At 35.9% G+C, this 19209-nt stretch overlaps 1 protein-coding gene across 1 annotated transcript in view; it reads left to right on the top strand.

Moving 5' to 3' along the window:
• nAChRalpha6 (nicotinic acetylcholine receptor alpha6) overlaps positions 1-19209 on the top strand; it is a 395829-nt gene that overhangs the window by 339384 nt on the left and 37236 nt on the right. The window contains exons 3-4 of the mRNA XM_083130645.1: positions 4484-4528; positions 6004-6048. Of these exons, the coding sequence (XP_082986771.1) occupies positions 4484-4528; positions 6004-6048 (90 nt within the window). The remainder of the gene's footprint in view (positions 1-4483; positions 4529-6003; positions 6049-19209) is intronic.

Here is a 19209-nt window from a genome sequence, read left to right as displayed (position 1 = left end):
CTCCCCACTTTGTTTGCACATAGCAGAATTGTGGAATGTAAAAACGAACAAAGTAGAGAAAACAGCATTTACACTTTGAGTGGGCTTGTTGAAACAGCGTGTTTGCATGTCAAAGTAAAAAAATAAAGAGAGGGGGTGGTGGCTGAATGTGTACAAGCAATGATTGGGTATTTGTACAAACACTGGTCACCAGCTCCATCATGGGGAGCTAAAAACCGAAACGTGATCGTGCACGGCGACCATTTTCTATGCAACGAAAAAACAAGACATGATGCGAGTCTAGATATGTGCTCAGTGTCACAGCACACAAGCAGTGTTCACTTCATTTGGCAGAACTTGGCAGCACTTCCGTGATAATCGGATACTTTTTTGTTTTGATTTTTTTAGTCTACTTTATGCTCATATAAGCTAATCAGGACTGAACCTTCAGTTAAAAGTGAGATCCAAACCACTGCAATGTGCCTCCGCCGAGAATCTAAGCTGGATCTCTTGATATCAAAACCACAGATTAACCATTAGGCTACCCCATCCAGTAGGACCCAGGGGATGTATTTGGCTAGTACGCTAAGTAGAGAGAGAGCATTAGTTGGCGGATTATTGCTACAGTAATCACAGACAAAATATACATAACTCTTACAAGTGATGGGCCTCTTGAAACGGTTTTATTATACAGAGTGATCCAAGAAATAATGACTACTTGTACTTTTGGTTATCCTTTTTGTACCAGCATATATATAACGCCAGTTTTTCATATTTTGAAAATTTACGCCTGTTATAAAATGTCTCGAAAGAGTCGAGGAGAAGTTTTGTGTACATTACGCGACCTGTGTATGTGTAATAATTCAGGCGTGTGAGCGAGCCAAATCTCTATAATAAAAATCCAGACAAGAGCTCTAGTAAATCATATTAAACTTTATGGACAATCTAATAAATAATATGCAAAGCAGCACTTGAGGTTTAATAGAGGAGCCATGAATGGAACAATGCCTTTCGGAATCCTTACCCTAAATCCCATACCAAGCCTGATATTACTCATGTCGTTAGGCAAGAACATACTGAGCAGAAAAAATCTTATTGTGTTTTCGATAATTCTAAGAAAAGCTGTATTGCAAATTTATTCGTATCGTGCTGTTGATTGACTTGGTTTATATTGCGTAACTCTTCTTCCACTTCTGGCTAATCGCAACGACAAGGATAAATAACGGACAGCTGAGATGGATGAGGAGATAATTGTGAACTCAACACCCAACTAGGGACTGTGGATTTAGGCGCCAGAGCCTCGTTTGCCTACAAGAGTCCGGTTTCCAGAACGTACTACGTGGAACAGAGGGTGCTGACTGATTTTTTTTTAAAGGAGGATCACAGTAAGATTTCATATTTTGCCCTGCAGTCATAGAAACTTAAATTTTATCTATTATTATTATTATTATTATTATTATTATTATCAGTGATTTTTCCTGGAAAGAAAGGTTCCGTTACAGTCCGTAGATAGATGGTTTGGCGTCTTGGGCAGATTGTGGTTTCGTGTCCATCCACCCGCACAACCAAACATCGACATTTTGTGTGCGTCCTTGGACGCATTTTCATCTTATCCCATGGTTTATGATATTTACATCGTATACATTTTGAAGTGAGGAAACAAACAAAACTAGTAAATAATAATAATAATATACCGTACCTGGCCTCGGTGGCGGAGTGGTTAGCACAGCGTGATACGATGGCATGGATCTCGGGTTCGAATCCCGGCCTGGTAATGGGTGTCCTTTGTGAGTGTCCCTTCATCATATCATCACTTATCCTCATCGTCGCAATTAGCCAAAAATGGCAGAAAACACGAATTAAATAAAAAAAATATATGTTATATTTAAAAATTTGTAAAAATCTGCGAATGGCAACAATTTCATAAAACTAACAGCGACGCGGCATAGCCAGGATTTTGTTTTTCGGAAAGAGATCAGAGAGAAAACATTTTCGGGCAAGTTCAGAATGTCAGTAAGTAAACAAAATGTAAAAACAAACTCATAATCGAAAATGATTTATGATAGAGATCTTTTCGTGAAGTGGTCGAAGGAACTTCATGTATCAAGTTGAAAGGCGGCGCTCCAAAGGAAGTATCTAGGTGTAACTTCATCACTTGAAAAAAATCTTCAATGAGAACAAGGGTCGAGTACCACCTTGTATATTTTCATTCTCCCCTTACCTCTGCCAAGTGTAAATTTCTCCGTCGCATATTCTGACTTTGTTGTCTTATAGGGTAAACAGCTTTGAATGGCACCCTAGGCTTTAGCCCACCCAGCTTACCCCTGCTACGGGCCTGCTCTTCAAGTTGGTTTGCTATTGTGTTCATATTAAGAACTATTCAAAATATTGTGATAGGTTCTTATGTGATCGTTTTGTTGTTATTATTATTATTAATATTATATATTTCCATCTCGCCTATAAAAAGGTTCCTGTACGGCGTACCATTGCGTTCCGCCAGAAAGAGCACTGATTATTATTATTCAAATCATAAAATTGAAATTGAATTCCCTACTTTGGCGATGTTGACAAGTTCAGACCTGAATCCACTATTTAAGTAGAAACTGGATTTTCCTTGCTTGCTTTCCATAAACATCTATCATTATGTTGATGTACATTTCTTTATCTTTTTGTACTTTTTCACGATGCACAGGCAGTGGCGGCGATTAAGGGGATCGAGGGGGCAGTTACCCCCCCCCCAATTTTTTGCCACTTTTGCTCCTGCACTATATATACACACTAAACCTTATCTACCAACATAAAGTAAACTGTCCTTGCCCCCCAGTTTTGTAAACCCAATCCCCGCTACTGTGCACTGGCATCAAACAGATACTACTTCATCTGCTATTCTTCATGGAACACGGCAGTCAACATAATTTTTCTTTGGTGAAACATTCTCTGGGTATTTTGTTGGACATAGTAGTTAATTGCCATAGCTTACAGTATTATTTATATTAAAATACGCTCAACAATTTCAGCATTCAAATTACACAAACTGTTTCCAGATATCTCAGGGGGGCAAGTGTCTCCTCTGACTCCTACTAACGGGTGTCCTTTCTCCTTACACTCCAAAGACAATGATATATGCATTTTTTAAAATGAAATGTAAAGTACGGTTTTTTATTGTCGTTGACTTCTGAAAGGAGCATTTAATAGAATACATTTTCTTTTTCTTTTTGTTGGAATTTTTGCTTACTCTTGCCAAAAACAAGCGCATAATGAGATAACATTTTAGAGGGTTGAAGATGGCAGCAGGGGCGTATTTCGCTCCTAATAGCGGGGTATTTGCATCTTCCATGAGCGAGTTCCTTCTTCCGTGGAAAATGTATCATTTTGCATGGCAATTTCCGCCCCTGCCTCCCGCCAAAATGATGAGATCGATCATCGTCCTTCGTTCGTGTCAGTTTGCAAGGACAGAACGTCTCATTCCGCCATCTTGCAGCTTTTCGCTCGAGAAACTACCGCCTGTGGTGCGGTGTTAAGTTGGCGGAATATTCCTTTCTTTCTCTGCCACTGACGAATTTCCTCCACTTCCATTCAACCCTTTACAGTTAGTTTGCAGCCATATTTCTTAATGCCAGAATGAAGGGCGTGTCTTCTACAGTACAGACCCATAAAAACTATTGAAATATTGTGGTTATCATATCTTGTATATTCCGTTTAGCGCTAACTTTTGGCATTTGATGAGTTTCCATCTTTGCATATCACTTTAACAATTTATATTCAACACCATATATGCATTACAGAAATAGACGGCATTAATAATATATGATGTAAATTTGCAGACGAGTAATATCAGCATTATCACCGAAAATATCCGTAAAAATTATCCACTAAAAATACAAATCATAATAATAAACCATGTTTGTTCATTATTTTATACTTCTCACAATTAATGTGAAATTTTATAAAATTTCCGTTTTATTATAAATAATAATTAATTGCATTAATATTTAATGTTTGTCACGTAAACTTCATACAATTATGTTTTCAAATCTCATATTTTTTAAAGTAAATAAATTATTGACAAGCTATATTACGTTATAGATAAGGAGTTTGTTAGAATTTCGAACATTTAATAAAATATAAATATCTACAACTGTATGATTATAAATAAAATGTTAATTGGTTGTGTGGTTTACGAGTAATTAAAAAAATCTCTGAAAATGATATTATCAAAAAACATTATGTATACTACTGTAATTGTAAACGCTTTACAATTATCAGGTAAGTTATCCAGCTGGAAAATCACGCTTACTTTTAGTGCCACATTTATATTACATGCAGCATAATTTATATTTCTATCAGAAGCTTAAACGTTGGAAGACATTTCTTAATGTAAAAACGTTTCGAATAAGGGAAAACAACTTTTAAAAGTTCCGATAAAATGTTTAAGACACAGTGAAGTGGTCTGAATCTTCATTTTGTGGTTGACAAGTGTGTTATTCTTTCTCCCCTCTTCTAGGACGAAAAGAACCAAATTTTGACAACAAACGCTTGGTTGAATTTGGTAAGTGATATTGTGCCACGTATATACATGCATATACAAACACTTTTTAAGAAATTGCCAAGTGCATAAGGGATTAAATATAATGTGGCGGGCTTTTAAAATTTAAATACAAGTATAACAGCATCTTCTTTAGAATCACATATCTCGTTGAAATTAACCCGTTTCTAGTTCATTTGTGATTATCAACTCTATCTCAATTCGAAACGGACAGTTCCTACAATACATTATAATGAAATGCTTCGTTAAATACATTCCAAGTGAGTTTAAATTGTTAAAGGAATGTATTATCTAGAAGAGTTGAAATGTACATTCCAATTGTTCTATGTAGAGTACAGAAGTATTTCTTTCTTGTCTTGTTTCTATCAATTATTATTAATTTCAAATGTTACGTCATCCATGCAATTACAGAAATTGCTGAGCTTATTTCGTGTCTCTTCACATACGTTTATATAATGTGAATTTGTAATCATTTCAAATCTGCGTATCTTTCTATAGCTCTTTTCAGTTCTTACGGCGGCCGGTCCTAGTTCTGCCAAGGGAAGTGGGGAGCGGGGATTACGCAACAGACCAACCAGACAACAGCAGTGGCGCCGAGAGACACGACGCGGCCGGAAAAAGCACTACGTGAAACTCGTCGTTCTACTGGCCGTTACGTTTCTTATCGCGCTGGATTGGTCGCTTCCCCGCTCCCCACTTCCCCTGCCAGCTTCTAGAGCGCCCGCCGTAAGAACTGAAAATAGCTATAAGTCAGTGTTACCAACTACAATAAACATGTTTATTGTTGGCGTTTTTCACCGTTTGTGATCATTGGAATTCAAGAAAAGGTCAATATTATGATATAGCTATTTCAGTGGAGTGGTTGCATTTTAAAGGAGAATGTATTTATGTTGCAAACTGTGGGATATATTCAGAACGATTCTAATGTTTTGATTTTGGCATTTTCCTCCACATTATGTTTTCTCCCTTGAATGTGTGCATAGAATAAGTGCAATTGCATTTTGTTGGCTGCTTACGGCGTCGCAACTACCGTGATTGCGTCACACAGCCCTGACTACATCCCAAGGGCCGTGTTCTTAGTCTGTACAGTTACAGGAGTCAGGCAACTAACTTTTCTATATGACAGTCTCTGAATATACAAATTGCATTGCATTGATTTCATTATTGAAAGCCTACTCGAATTTTTTTTTTTTCGAAGACACTACAGAATCCTAAATGAAACTTATCTCAATTATATATATAACGAAAAATCAATGTTTTAAGGTACTGAATATATTAAAATAATGGTTTTTCAATTTGTGATGTAGGTTTAAATGTACTGTAAGTTCTCAAATTTTGCCTATCATATTTTTGAAATTTATAGAAATATACGAAACGTTTGGTTCCTGGCCCTGGTTCTGTATGCGTTAGCCGTTTGCATGTTTCTTGTCATGTGACTAACAATGTTTGTTTTCCCTTTTTGTTGTGTCTTACTATAGGACGAGAAGAATCAACTCCTAATTACAAATATTTGGCTTACGTTGGTAAGTGTTAACAATTGCTTCATTAAAAACACACACGGCAGAGCATCGTTTTTTCTCTAACCATCCGTTTTCTTCTTTTTTCTTGCATTGAAAATTTTGAAACTGTGTCTCCCTAAGGTAGGGCAGTATCAATTGCTTTGGGGCAGACCAAAATAGTGTATATGAAGTGAACTGTAAATTTTGTTCATTGAATGTTTAATATATCTTCTTTAGTCAGTATTTTTCAGCTCCTATCATTCTCTTCTCCTACTCCTTGTCGATGGTGAGTAGTGTCTGGTAAACAGTAAACAATTATATTTCTCTAGAGCCTATTTGGATTGTAAAGATATTTACGAAGTAACACAAATTTATGGCAGAAAATTTCCAAAATAGAAATTAAAGAAAAATTGTAATAATTTAAAGTAATTTGTACTATATATTTAACTATACGGTATTCACAAATATTGACTATGTGAATATATTCTAATCATAGCTATAAATAAAGTGTACATGATATTATTTTATAAGACAAAGCATTCTAAAATAATAATTTAATTTATATGCTGGCCATACTTTAATTAAAAATAATACTTGTGTAGATATTTAATTTATCTCCATGATATCGAAATTAAAACTAGCCTACATGAAGATTAAACATATGCGGTCAGTAACATATGGTGGTTCGATTGTACAGCTTTACGATTAAGAAACTGTCAATTTTTAAAGCTTTGTTACTGTAAATTATTCGAGCACATTTATAGGGATTGAACCTCAAACCATTCTCTCTCAGAACGGGCTTAGAGCTTAAAACAAATTAACTCCATTCATTAGTGATGGATGTCTGGATAAATCTGGGAATATTTTTTTTGTTTCATATGTCACGATAAGATGATATATTACCACTGTACCGGATCATTGATGGGCAGATTACATCCGCAGATAGATACTCTGTGAGAAAGTTTTATGTTTGTTGCACCAAAATATCTGAGTGTTTCTTCGAGCTGCTATTGGCATTACTTCCCGATAGGATTTCAAAAATGCTGGTACTACTGTTATTTTCGGCGGAGACAATGTGTTCATTTTCCTGTAATGTTTAATGTTCAAAAATTTGGGTAGACTAAAATATAATTTACTCTCAACCGTCTACACTCTGTGCCAGTAATCTGTGGAGCAAGATCGCGCATAACGGTAGAAAAGAGGAGAAAGTGAATGGGCGGAGCAAAGCAGTGCGCGATGCTGCAAACGGCTAGTAGCTACAGTCGCATTCCCCCTCCATACAATCCCGTTTCCTCTCGCGTGTTCATTGATCGATCCCTCTTGTGTCAGTTCTTGCGCAGAGAACTTGTTTTCGATAGCTTGCTCCAGAGATTCCTGAGACAGAGTATAGATAGATGAGGGCATTGACTGTTCGACTCACGATATCGACCCTGAGAGTGCTAGGTTAGAGGTCATAAGTATCCCGGGATTGAGTCCCAGCCTGGGATGATTGATGTTTCTGAGTGTTTCACCTAATCATCACACATTTTCATGGTTGTGATTTTGTGATTAGCAAAAAGTGGTAGAAAAGCTACGCTAATGCAGAAATTTACAATACAATTACAACATGTAACTCTTAACTTACATTTAGGCTTGACATAAATGATGGAAATTTAAATGGTAACTGCAAAAAAAACAAAAAAAAACTGAAATTCAAATCCGAAAAAGGTTATAGTGGTTTCGGTACTTACTTCTTGTGTGCAAACAATATATCGATTATTGCCTAATAGAATACACGCAGAATATAAAACCAAGTGGAAGCAATTGCTCTTGTTATTTGCATTACTGGTATCGATTATTGACACAAAAGTTTTAATTGAAAGTCCTGCCTTGTTGTATCCCTTTTGAGGAATGCAAATTAACGCTTTGTTAGAACATGCCTTTTTCATGCACTCGGCACTGTGATTGCATACTGTATTGGCATATTACATGTCTAGGATGGTAACACTGATTTTTTTTTAAATTTGAAATGATGACATCATTTCTAGTAATCTGCATATTGAAGACGCGCTAACAACCAATTTCTTCTTACAATGGATATAAAAAAATATTAAAAACATGCTTCAGGGTGATTATAAAGTAAATATACATACAGTTACTCACAATGTTGTTCGTACACATGAAGTCAGAGAAGTAAACGAGAAAAAAAATATAAAAAGCCTTAGTACATTAGGTATTCTCCCTACATGTAATTATAATCATGTATGTTGATTTATTTACAATTGTTTGTTCGCCCACAAACTTTATAAATAACGAAAAATCATTATCTTTTAGCACAATGATGCTATTTTGATGTCACGTTTCTGTTTGTACAGTTGCAATGAAAACAGAAAAACAAACATAAAAATGTTACAAAATGAGACAGTTTAATAGACAGAATCATAACCCTTGGCCTTAAGTAACTGCTTTGCATCTCCTGTGCATAGAAGCAACCAAGGTTTTGCAGGTGTATGAGCTGATTCCCTTCCACTCTAAAGCAACTGCCGTCGTCAGATATTATTTTGACTTGCACTCATGTTTATGGACACGTTTCTTCAAAGGTGGCTACAAATGATCAATTGGATTCAGATCTGGACATTGACCTGGTGTTTTCAACTGCTTTGGTACATTTCAAATCAACCAGTCTCTGTTGAGTTGAGCAGTATTTTGCTGTCGTTATCCTCTGTTGAACTGTGAGCACACGTTGTAACCCCATTTGCTGGGCACTTTGTTTCACGTTATTCTTCAGGATATTATTTCAGACAAGTTTGTCCATGATTCCATCAATGACTTGCATTTTCCCAACTCCTCTCGTCGACATACGGGCCCAGATCATAATGAATCCTCCACCATGTTTTACTGTAGTAACTGTTTAACTGTATTGGCAACATTGTCTTGCGTATTTGCCTTCATCCACACTCTGGCCACACCATCTGATACGTGCAGGCTTGTTTTGGTTTAATCGGACAAGATCACGTTGTCCCAAAGCTCCTCATCCTTATGTAAATGCTCTTTAGCAAATCCGACTCAGCCGATACGTTTGCCCTATACGAACAACATTGTTAGTAACTGTATCTGCCTAAACAGGTTTTATTACACGATGTATTAAACGCCTATCACAATGGGACACTGAATCAGGGTAACTCAACATGATCACCCCGCAGGTTTAGGCACAGCTACCAGTAACCCACCTTCTCCAACATGACCGGTGGAATCTTAGAAACTGCGACTATAATCTGTTGTTTCAGTTGTGCAATGTTGTTACCGTCACATCGTACACCTTAGACCTAAACCACCAGATATAAAAGTCAAAGGGGTAGGTCAGGTCGGGTAAGCGGGGGGCCAATACCGTGACAGCAGCAGCACCACGTGTTCATGTGTCATTGGGGAACAAACAATTGATGTTCTTTTTTCTACTGATGTATTGATTTGATTTATTTTACTTCGCCTTTCTGCCACTCTTAGCTAATCGTAAAGATGGGAATGAATGATGATAAGATGAAATGGATGAATGGACTATCATACGCATATATGGACGACACAACACAATTCCTACAGAGGATTATCCTTGCTGCAGGTCCTGGCGCCAGAACCTCGTTAGTATGCAAAATGCAGTCCAAAGTGTACTACATGGAAGTGAAGTTGGGTGTCTTCGGATAGGGTCAGGCCCCGTTCTTTATTCTACTGTTAACAGTGGCGGCGATGAAGGGGACGTAGAGGGGCAGTTGCCTCTCCCTACTTTTTGCCTCCACTATGGTCTCTAAATGCTAAGCCTTGTCTGCCAAGAAAAAGTAAACCGTCCTTGCCTCTCAGTTTGGCACCCAACCTCCCCTACGAACTGTTAGAATTGATTAACATTTTAAGAAAAGAAATGTATTGCGTCACTTCATCACTGACATGTGTAGTGACTATAATCGCACTGTATTCAAGAGCTATTGGGCACAGTGCCTTTAAAAAAAGACAAGAATATCTGACTACATCAGATTTTTAAGCATGTCCAAGATCCTAGAACATCGGCGAAAGCTCACACTATTCCATGCATAGTGAGCCACAAACTGAAAGGACAATAGACACCCCTTCGCTCCCACTAATACATGAACAAGAGTTGCATCTTCGATTACTTCACCCTAACCCTCTCCTGATCTCTGGTTCGAGAATATGCTAATTCTCCGTCGCCTGCGGAAATTCCTGTCCAGGCTTAATCTTGATTTATCGCTTGGTCTTCATTGCCTTTTCTTCTTTTTTAATCCCGCGAAAATTGCAAGCTTTGCATCCTCCTTTCCATCCACATGTCGTCCCATGCACGCGTGCGAGTGTGAGGCAACTCGCGTGCACTTAAGCAAGAATTATGTTTATTGTACTTAGTCCACTATATTGTTGCAACGTTAGGTGTCCTGGTCTTAAGGTTCATTACATTAAGGGTATTGTCAGAGAATTGGAATTAGCTTCTAGGGAAGGTATTTAGATGACAAATTGGCTTGCCAGATTTGTTGAGAGGGGGCGAATACCCCCTGAGAAAGTATGTAAAGTGGGAGAACTGAGGCTTCACTCTTCATAGCTTTCTCTATTAGTGAACTGATGAAACAGTTGTGAAATTGAGTAACAGTGGAACAGAGCAAGTGCCAAGCATAGTAACCTGAGAACAATTGAAGACCAAGAATGCATTTTGTATTTTTGCTTCTTTACGTAACTTTGCTTCCACTTTTGGCTAATCACAAAGATGGGGATGAGTGATGACTGGATGAATTTGATGAAGGGACGCTCGCAAAGAACACACATACCCCGGGCGTGATTCGAACCCGATAACTTCAGTGGAGAGGGCAAAATTCGACCACTAAAAGCGCTCTGTCACCGAGTCAGCAGAACGAAGCACGAAAGTGAAACTTGTGTCTGGAATAGAGGCTAAAATCTCACCCGGGAACTACGTACATTACACACAAAATCAATCTACAGTATTTTAATACTCACTAAACTCCGTGGAGGAACAGCCCTGTAAGGACCAAGCTCTCCCAAGCAACCTTTGATTGGATGGCCAGCTCATCGAGTCCCATCGCCGCTGATTTCTCGATTTCACACCGGAGCCCATTACTATTGCTTTCAAATAGTTGGGTTAACACCGAAGCCACTGGGAATCGAACCCTGGACTTCTCAGACGAAAGGCAAGAGAGCTAACCAATTGGCTATACGAATGCACAGTATTCGAATGCGTGCGAAACAAATAACCACGAGGATGTTTTATCGCAAAAGGGATTAAATGATTACACGCTGATTTTGAGAATGGGAGGAACGTGAGAGTTTCGCTTTTGTAATGAATCCCTATTGCGGTTGTGCCCACCAGTATAGATTAAAATCGTAATTATTTCCATGCACCATCTTCGATACACTCAGTCGAAAAACACGAAATCAAGTTGCTTTAAGTTTTTTATGTGATTTCATTTCCTCTTAAGAATATTTAAAATTCGTCCTCAATAAAGTTTTTAATGTAACATCAGTGTTGTTCATCATGTTAGTGAATGTACTAATCCCATTCCTTTTAAATTTAATAGATATAAGTATAGCAATAATGTGACGTTAGCAATAATAATAGAAAAAAAAACATTTCAAATTGTTTAATGGGGACTATAGACCAAAACTGAATAAATAATGAACAAACGTAGCCAAAGTTGATGCCTTCATAACCCTGTGACGTACACTTTCCTTTCAGCCGGCTCGGTGGCCGTGCACGTCAAGTAGTCGATTTTCCATCTATCCACCGAAGTTCCGGGTTCGAGTTCTCACCTGTGCATGGGTGATTTTGTGAGTATCCCTTCGTCAATTTCGTCTAATCATCAGTTTTCCTCGCCGACCTACGTATCAGATGCCAGGGGTCCCGGGTTTGAATCTCGGGCTGGGCATGGATGTTTGTGAGTCAACACTTATCCCCATAGTTGCGATTAGACAAAAGTGGCAAAGAAGCGCCACTAAATAGAAAAAAAAATACACTATTCGTTCTCAATTCTCGTGGTTATTCTGCTTTTGCATTTTTTTTCCTGCTGTTGCTCCTCCTTGCACTTTCTCTGTTCCATAGTTGTTTTTTTTAATTTCACGACTTCCCATCAGTCCACAAATGAACAAAGCTTTGAACTAAGGATGGCCAAATCCGGATAATTGTCTATCCAGATTTCAAATATCAGGATATCGGATATTCTTAAATCCGGATATCCAAATTGTCTGGATTATCAGGATATTCTGACTATCCTAATTATCCGGATATCCGATATCCTAATTATCAGGATTTTCGGATTATCCGAAATGTCCGGTGAGTTAACCGGTCAGTTTTATAGTTTATCCGTTTCGGGATATCCACATATTCTTTATTCGTCGTGTTCGTGTTTCACTGTACGGATTTTCTACAAGTCCTTTATCATCTGTGCTATCCTGATATCTGAATTCTGAGTATTCGTTACATCCAAAACGGATATTGGATAATTTGAAATCCAGATATCCATTTTCTGGACTTTGTGGCCATCCCTACTATGAACAGTGAGGCGTAGGGGAAATAGAAAGAGAGAAAGAAGATACAGAAGCTGAAAAATAAAAAGATGAATAAACATGGGAAGAATGAAAAGGGAGAAGAGAAAGAAGAGATCTTCGCAGCCTTAACCTCCTGAAAATATTTCATCCAACCTTCATCCCGCCCGAAACTAAAACCTCTGCTGGCTCCACTGCTAGAAAATCGTATCTAAGCGTGTGTGAAAATACAATGATCCTGTTCCTTCCATAAAAATACTGAAATCCTTCCTAAGGATGGGTGTGGGTCTGCTGGAGCCCCCTGGAAATTGGCGTCGTTCGCCGAAAAGACAGAAAGTTTTTTTTTATTTTTATCGCTAATAACATAAATAAAGTTGAGTAAGTTTGTAATCGAACAGAATAGTCTAAGCACAAATTGCGTTAGATCGAAAACATTGAGTGTAAAATACAGGAACCAGATTATGGTTTCATATTCTGCAATTTAATCTAAAGAATAAATTTTTCCACGTTTTTAAAGTTCCAAAAATTAGAGTTTTTTGTGAGAGGTCACGAAAAAAATTTCGTTAAAAAAATAATGAAAAACATCTGTGCTAATTACTGGATTAGCTATATTGGGACTCATTCTAGCTAATCCAGTGAAAAATGGAAGAAAAGCGACGTGAAATGACCAAAACATAGAAATAGAGAAATGTATACGTCAGCGCTTTTTTGTTTATCGTAACCGAGGTACACTCTTAATGAATATATCCAACAACGATATACGGTATGTAAACAGAAAGCTTTTTAACTAGATGACAACTTGCACTATCAGCGAAGGTTTATAAATTATAAAACACGACTATGCATATTTTCGTATGGAGTAAAAGGATATTTAGTTCGTAGAATTTTTATTGAATGTATTGATGTAATTGTGATTAAGAATATAGCGCCCGAGTTTGAATTGTAACATATTTTACAAACATTTGAAAAAAGCATCTATCATTTCTTATTTGCTTATGTGAAATATTTTAAAATTAGAACTTCGAAATTCAATTTTGTTTCAATTCAATGACTAGTCACTAAAACTAGAACTTAATTTTATAGATAGATAAGAGAAGCATCATCTTGTGGATAAAATTTGATACTGCCCTGCCAATCATTTTTTTTATTTAAGTTTATGTGAGTTAATTACAATGTTTGATTGAGATTCTTCCGTGTGTGTGACATCTTGTAAACTTACTCTCTAACTTTCCGCAACTTACAAAATAAACCCGATTATATAAACTTAAAAGGAAATCAGGAAGGAATTTTTATATAATTAATCTGTGAATAATAAAATCTAAAAGAATCCAAAAAAATTAAAATAATACATTAAATCATGTATTAAATTCTTTAATTTCAGCAGTTAAAATAATGTAAGGCTTAGAAAGTACTTTGAATCTAATTGTTTTAATAATGAGTAAACCAAGGCAAATAATTTTGTTTCTGTACAACCATTCGTTTTGTTTCTATTTACAGATAAAATTTACTAATCCTTAATCACGTATTATTTCGTTCTAATATAATTTACTTTCTCTGAGTTTATTAATGAAATCAATTGCACATTCCATTTCCAAAGGATACATTATAAATGTAAATGCTATACAGATGAGTACAGAAAGTAAAACTTTTGAAATATTAACCCGACATTTCTTTTATTTTCTGCTTTTAAAGTTATTTATTAAAATATATGCTATTAAATCTAGCCATTGTGCAAAGTATTCCCTGTGTCTTCCGTAATTCGTTGCAAATATTGTCTGAACTGTTAAGCACACTAGCTGTAACTTTATTTTGGCAATTTAGTAATATAACAAATATTTTAGCGAGCATTCACACCTCAGATATATATTGCTTTTACAATAAATATGTATGTTAAACTGCAGTGGCGGCTTCTGTTTATGTGGTGACGTTCAACAACTACCGACAACTGAACTTATTAGATTAATATTAAGTTATAGTGAATATAGTTACATAATGTTAACATACAGAAGCAAATTAGTCAGCAAACCTTTTATGTTGATTGCCCACTCGCGGTAGCGAATAACATCTTCCCGCCCGGTTGTGTACTCGGCTTCTGCAACTTAAAGAAGACATCGGAGACCTCCCAATCGTTTCAACGTTTTTTTCTGGCGCTATGCCCGACTTTACCCCCGTCCCTATGTACGGGAAAGGGAGGGGAAAACAATTCGCCTCGGGAGCGAAATTCCTCGAAAAACCGTGAAAATGGGTAAAAAAGGAACGCCAACGTTGTCACCTACGTGATTAAAACGCCATGTTCCTCTTTCCCGCGATTTTAACAGCAAAATCTTAAAACAATCCTAACTATAAAACTTGTCGAAAAATAAATACTGATATAAACAGACTTACTACAATATTGTGGCGAAGGAATTTAAAAGCAGTTCATGTGAAGAGCTTTACTAGATTAACTGCGATGGAGAAGATAAAGGTTTAGTAAAATAAATGAGTATCAATGCCTCCCGACAAATTACAATCTGCATAGAACGGTTTTTCGAGTGTTTCCACGTAATCATCGAACAGTAGACTAAATATACGCGACGACAATTGTGTAGATAATACTTGTAGACATTATAATCTACGTAAGACGACGAGCGTACATAACAGGCAACGTTGGAAGTGAAATAGGATTATCTGTGATTCGACTGTTGAAGAAAAGATGGGAAGTACGTTTTCTTTACAATTGGGAGCAATGTTATGCTAAGTAGCGAAGCCAGTATAATAAAAATTCTCGTGGTAATTAATATGCTATTTTCCGCTCACGATTGTCATGTGTATTTTGCCAATACATTCCACCTTTTTCGAGAAATGAATGCGACAAGTTCTTCTTATGAATATATTAGTTTTCTATTGGATACGAAGCTAACGTGATTGAAAAACGACGCTTCGAAACAGCATTTTAAATTATTTTTTAGCTTAGTCAGAATTCTCTACGTAGAGTATAGAAACCATAATGTGCAGATTACGACACAAACGCATATATATACATAGGTATATACTAGTTTATTTTCACTACAATCAAACCGAACCACGAGCCGCCACTGTTAAACTGTAAAAATATCTTGGAAAAAATATCTTCAAAAACTCCCATCACGTTAATCGAAGAGAAGAATAAGACGACAAAATAATAACTGAAAACATGAAATATTAATTTCACGTAATTTCACCGTAAGTATAAACAAGCTCACCTCTTTGCCTACGATGATTCCGAAAGTTCTTTAAGAGAGCATCGCGAAAGGCCGGTCCAATTTTCTTCATGGCGCACGTATTTCAATTCAGACCTCTCAAATTTATATCGATCCCTGTTAAGTGAAGCCGTGTACCACGCGCATTATTATTCCCTCCCCGACATCCTTTCTCGGCCCGGCCTCTTGTGCGGAAAAAGCCAAGTAGCTTTTTTATCTCTCGCGAATGTGAAGTTCCTCGTAGACCAGAACTTTGGTTCACAAGCCTTTTGCATTCGGAAGACGTGAGGTGGAAAGCAAAATTGAATGGGAAATCAATAGCTGTTCATTGACTTCGGCTCCTCATGCGGCACAACTGGTCGCTGCGGAATACCGAGGTAATTTTTTTTCAACCTTGTCATCGAGAAGACGAGAAGAGCTGTCGGTATAACGCGGCAAAACATTTTAAGGATAAATGCTTCTAGCTCTTCAATTAATATGTATGGAGGTGAGTTCAAAGTATTTCCAACGTCACAACTTGTTCTTTAAGCGCACCGCCAACCCAGAATTTTGCAGGGATATTTGTTACAAGTAAATAAAACATAAGATACTTTGTACAGGATACCCAAGTTCTGTAAAAATCCTACACAATTGCGGTAATAGTAGAGTTATAATATGTAGGAAAACAATTAGCATCACTTTATAAGACAAAATTAGTTTTGTATATTTTCATGATCATTTCATTATCTAAAATTTACCTGGAACTAAAGTTACGAATCTACTAATCCTAATGTATCAAATGAACATTATTAAATCTTGGAAATATTAAAATCAGAATCTAGGAGATTACAGAATAATTTTCACATCATAATTTAACAGCAGCTTAACTTGAAATTGGGGGAGCGAGTGCCTCCCCTTGCTAGAAAAAATTATATACAAGAATAATTATTACTGATTGAAGATTTGTAATTTTGGATATGGAAAGCACTCTGAAATGTAATTAAATTATTTGAAAAATGTTGAAAAGAGTAACATTTCATTAAAGCAACAATACTTTTCTTCCATAATAAATTAAAACATTCACTTTGTGGGTTTAACCAATAGATATTTCAATACATTTCTTTGAAATATTTCAAAACTATGAGTGAAAGTGCAATAAGTTATTTGTTTATTCACTCTTTAGATGAATAGTATACAAATTTTATAAATATTTTACAGTTTTCACTTTAATAAATATGTATCCTTTGGAAATTTCATAATTTTCTAATAAATAAAAATCATTCATATATTACAACAAAAGTCTATAATTTACTACATAGGATTATCAAATTTATCAGGAGATTTCAAAAGTTTTTGCTACAAAGTCATATGACGAATCGCGACGGTGATAAAACTGGCATGTTTCTTCCATTACCTTACTAATCTACCATGCATGAAAAATTTCACACTGTCTCTTTCGCATTCTACACGTTCATCCTCGTCAACCTATATCATGTGTCAGTATGCTTTTGGTATGTAGTGGAATTTGAATATCTGTAGTAGTCCTTGTACGCTTTGTTGATTGTGTAGAAAGCTTGTGAAATCGTTGTACCATCAGTGAATATTATATGTGTGGGATGCAATAATTTTGATATTACCATAAAACAAATTAAAAATATAATTACCAATATATATTTACTTAAATGTTCGTAGAAAACTGGTATATTAAAACTTACAGAAATACGTATACTTTAAAAACCTTCTTCATAGGCTTCCTTCTAGATTTTACCTGTGGTGCTCCGCTTTCAAAAATTTCTCTGAGGTTATTTTTGTCAGGTATTGTATTAAACATATATCTTGTTATATCATGTAAAAATTCCCGATTAGCCTTACTGTGCATAAAGTGGACTTAAAACAACAACATATCATGTAACAATTTCGATTACACAAATTTACACAAAACTAGAAGTTTAGCAATTATATTGAAAAAAACAAAATTGATCCTTTTGTGAAATAGGTATTTTGGGGTTTTCTAGTTGATGAAATAGTATTCATACTCGCCTATAATAACAATAAATGAAGTCACTAAAATTAATGTCATCAAAATAGATTTATTTTTGCAAATTTTATTTTGCTTAGGAAGCAGATTGGCTGTAATTGTATATATTTTTTAATCTTCATGTTCAAAATTGATAAGAGCACAAATTTCTGAGATTCAATATGTATTCATGAAAGATAAATTAATAATTTAAAAGTTTTTCTTCGTCAACCAGAAATGAAAATGTTTAAATGCAACATGATGGGCCTCCCCGATGACGCAGTGGCAAATTTACACAAAACTAGAATAAAGGGGTCCCGGGTTTAATACCAGGTGGAGGCACATAGTGGTTCCGATCCCACTTTAAACTGTCCAGTCCCGATTAGCCTTACTGTGCATAAAGAAAACTTAAATCAAAAAGACACTTTTTATTAACTGTAAGCTTGAAAGAACTGAAAATTCGTATTAATGCTTGTCATGTGTTAGAACATGATTTTGAATTTGAATTTTATTTTCTTCCGTTGACCCTTGATTAAAAGGGCATGGAAAACGTCAAGATACATAATGAAATAATAATTAGTTTAGTACATCATAACAAAAAAGGAGAAACATTGTGTTGTACATTACATCACTACACCAAAGTAAAAATTGAAAAATACGCTTCATTATATTACAATAAATTGGGCCAATAGCTATGGAGATAATGAGCGATGAAAAGTGAGAAGCAAGAAAATTAAAGTTAGTGCACATGGCCTTCATTAAATATATGAATCATTTCCACCTGTGTCACCTTGGTTGCCGAGTGCATAGAGTGCTTGACTCGAGAACATAACATCGACGATTCAGGATTAGTCCCGATCGGAACATTGCGTTTGTCATTTATTCTGCGTCATCATTTACTCTCATCATTGTGATAAATATAAATAGGTACAAAAGTGAAATTAAATATCGAAATGCAAATAAACTCCCCAATATTTATCTGAAATGGCTCAGAACAATAACAGAAAGAATTCAATCAGGAAGGCAACCATGGATATACTACATTCCTAACCTTTAAATAATAATTAAACACCATACTATAGTATATAGTGTCTAAACTAAACTAAAAGAAAACTGTTCAGCTGCTGTCAAAACTAAATGAATATGATATACAATTTAGTATTTATTTATTATTTCACATCATATCAATTTATATTAACCAAAACTAATAAAAAGTACCAAAGAAAAACTTATATTTAAAAATACATCTCTGTGCTCAGTATTATGAGAATGTGATAATTCTTTACACTTTTTTTTATTTCTTTTGGTCTCTGTGTGTTTGGAACCGATTCACTTACATTTAAAATTCACATTAACAAAAGCATCCCCTTATTTAATTGCACCGTTTCTCTACTGTTATATATCTTTCTATGTGCATATAAGTGTATTTACATCGGAGCACCC

Source organism: Lepisma saccharinum, chromosome 11 (genome assembly GCF_977018435.1).
Source record: "Lepisma saccharinum chromosome 11, izLepSacc3.1, whole genome shotgun sequence".
Taxonomy (NCBI): Eukaryota; Metazoa; Arthropoda; class Insecta; order Zygentoma; family Lepismatidae; genus Lepisma; species Lepisma saccharinum.
This window is presented reverse-complemented; position numbering and strand designations above follow the sequence as displayed.